This window comes from Gekko japonicus, unplaced genomic scaffold, assembly GCF_001447785.1.
Source record: "Gekko japonicus isolate JY-2015 unplaced genomic scaffold, Gekko_japonicus_V1.1 scaffold23674, whole genome shotgun sequence".
In the NCBI taxonomy this organism is placed as follows: Eukaryota; Metazoa; Chordata; class Lepidosauria; order Squamata; family Gekkonidae; genus Gekko; species Gekko japonicus.
Window position 1 is genome coordinate 1 of NW_015198872.1, and position 1,443 is coordinate 1,443.

A 1,443-nucleotide genomic window follows, 5' to 3' on the forward strand; every position below is an offset into this window, starting at 1 on the left:
TCCATTTACTTATTTCTCAACCTTTCCCCCCCAAAAAACAACAACAACCTTGCAGGAGATTCCATAAGCCATTTCTATCATTGCTGTTGGAAAATCTTATTTTTAAAAATAATTTAGACTTTAAATCTTCCTTCCTATTATGTTCGTTAATTCCACAATTCCTGTCCTTTTGAGTGTCACAATGCAAAAAGAAAGGATTCTTCCAAATCACCTGCACTGTGAATGCGGAAGGAGGTTATAGCATTGCCAAAGGGCTTTTATGCGGAGGCGTATGTAAATCCAGGGGCAGCTCCCTCTTTAAATCCGATCTATGCCACAAGCAGTGACACTGAAAGACCCAACTGTGCACAGCGGATAACTTCTAGCCCATTATTTCCCTCAAAGACTCAGAGGAAGATGGTATGGTGGCTTCAGATTCTTTTCTCTCTGGTGATATTCAGAGGTAAGTTTTTGTCCTTTCAAAGACAGGATATAGTTACATTGAAAACCTAAATCTGATCTCTTTGGAATTCCTTTCTTTCCAGGTGTCCTCTCAGAGGTCCAGCTGGTGGAGTCCGGAGGAGATGTCAAAAGGCCCGGAGAGTCCCTCCGCCTCTCCTGTCGAACCTCTGGTTTCAACTTTGGAGGCTCTCACATGAACTGGGTGAGGCAGGCTCCTGGAAAGGGTCTGGAATGGGTGGCATATATAAGCAGCAGTGGAGGCACCATATACTATGCCGGCTCAGTGCAAGGACGTTTCACCATCTCCAGGGACAACCCTTCCTACAGGCTGTATCTGCAAATGGGCAGCCTGAAGCCTGAAGACACGGCTGTGTATTACTGTGCAACAGACACAGTGAGAGGAAGTGAGTCTGAAGCCAGGCAAAAACCCTCCCCTTCCTCTTGCAGCTCTCCAGGGTTGACTGGACTGAAAGAGGAAATTAAGACACACTGGCATATGCCCTTGAGAATAAAATTGTTTCCGCTTGACTTCATTGATTTAAAAAAGACAAAACCCGGTCTGGCACTTCTGTCAATTCACAAACACCACTACACACACCATGTCCTTAAGCTCTGAGATATCCACAGGAAGCAGAGAGACCTGGGGATTTCTGGAGTCTTTAGAACATTTGCTTTGCTTACACCTATCAAAGCAGCACACGTGGGACACAAATAGATACTCGTTCAAGAGGCAAGAGGTCTCCAGAGGGTCTCTCAGTTTCAGCTGCTGGGGCTGCCCCCTGCCCACCACTCAGAAAACCCTCCCCCTCCTCAAACAGCCCATCTTGAAGCAAAATCTGCTTCATTCATCCCACTCTGGTGGTTTAATTGTCCACTGGAGAAAGACCAGCAGCCATGAAAGAGAAAGGAATATTCCTTTACCCACGTTTTGACCATCATCAGGGGATTTTTTTTTTCAGTGCATGACTTTAACGATTTGGCCATTCATAGGGAGCAGATCAC

At 45.7% G+C, this 1,443-nt stretch overlaps 1 gene segment (V, D, J or C); it reads left to right on the forward strand.

Moving 5' to 3' along the window:
• Nucleotides 1-384: 384 nt before the first annotated feature.
• LOC107125038 lies at nucleotides 385-845 on the forward strand (the record flags this gene model as incomplete). The annotated part of the segment is given in 2 exon segments: nucleotides 385-442; nucleotides 525-845. Coding segments are annotated over 2 exon segments (379 nt in total), but the record flags the coding sequence as incomplete, so codon positions are not given.
• Between the last annotated feature and the right edge of the window lie 598 nt (nucleotides 846-1,443).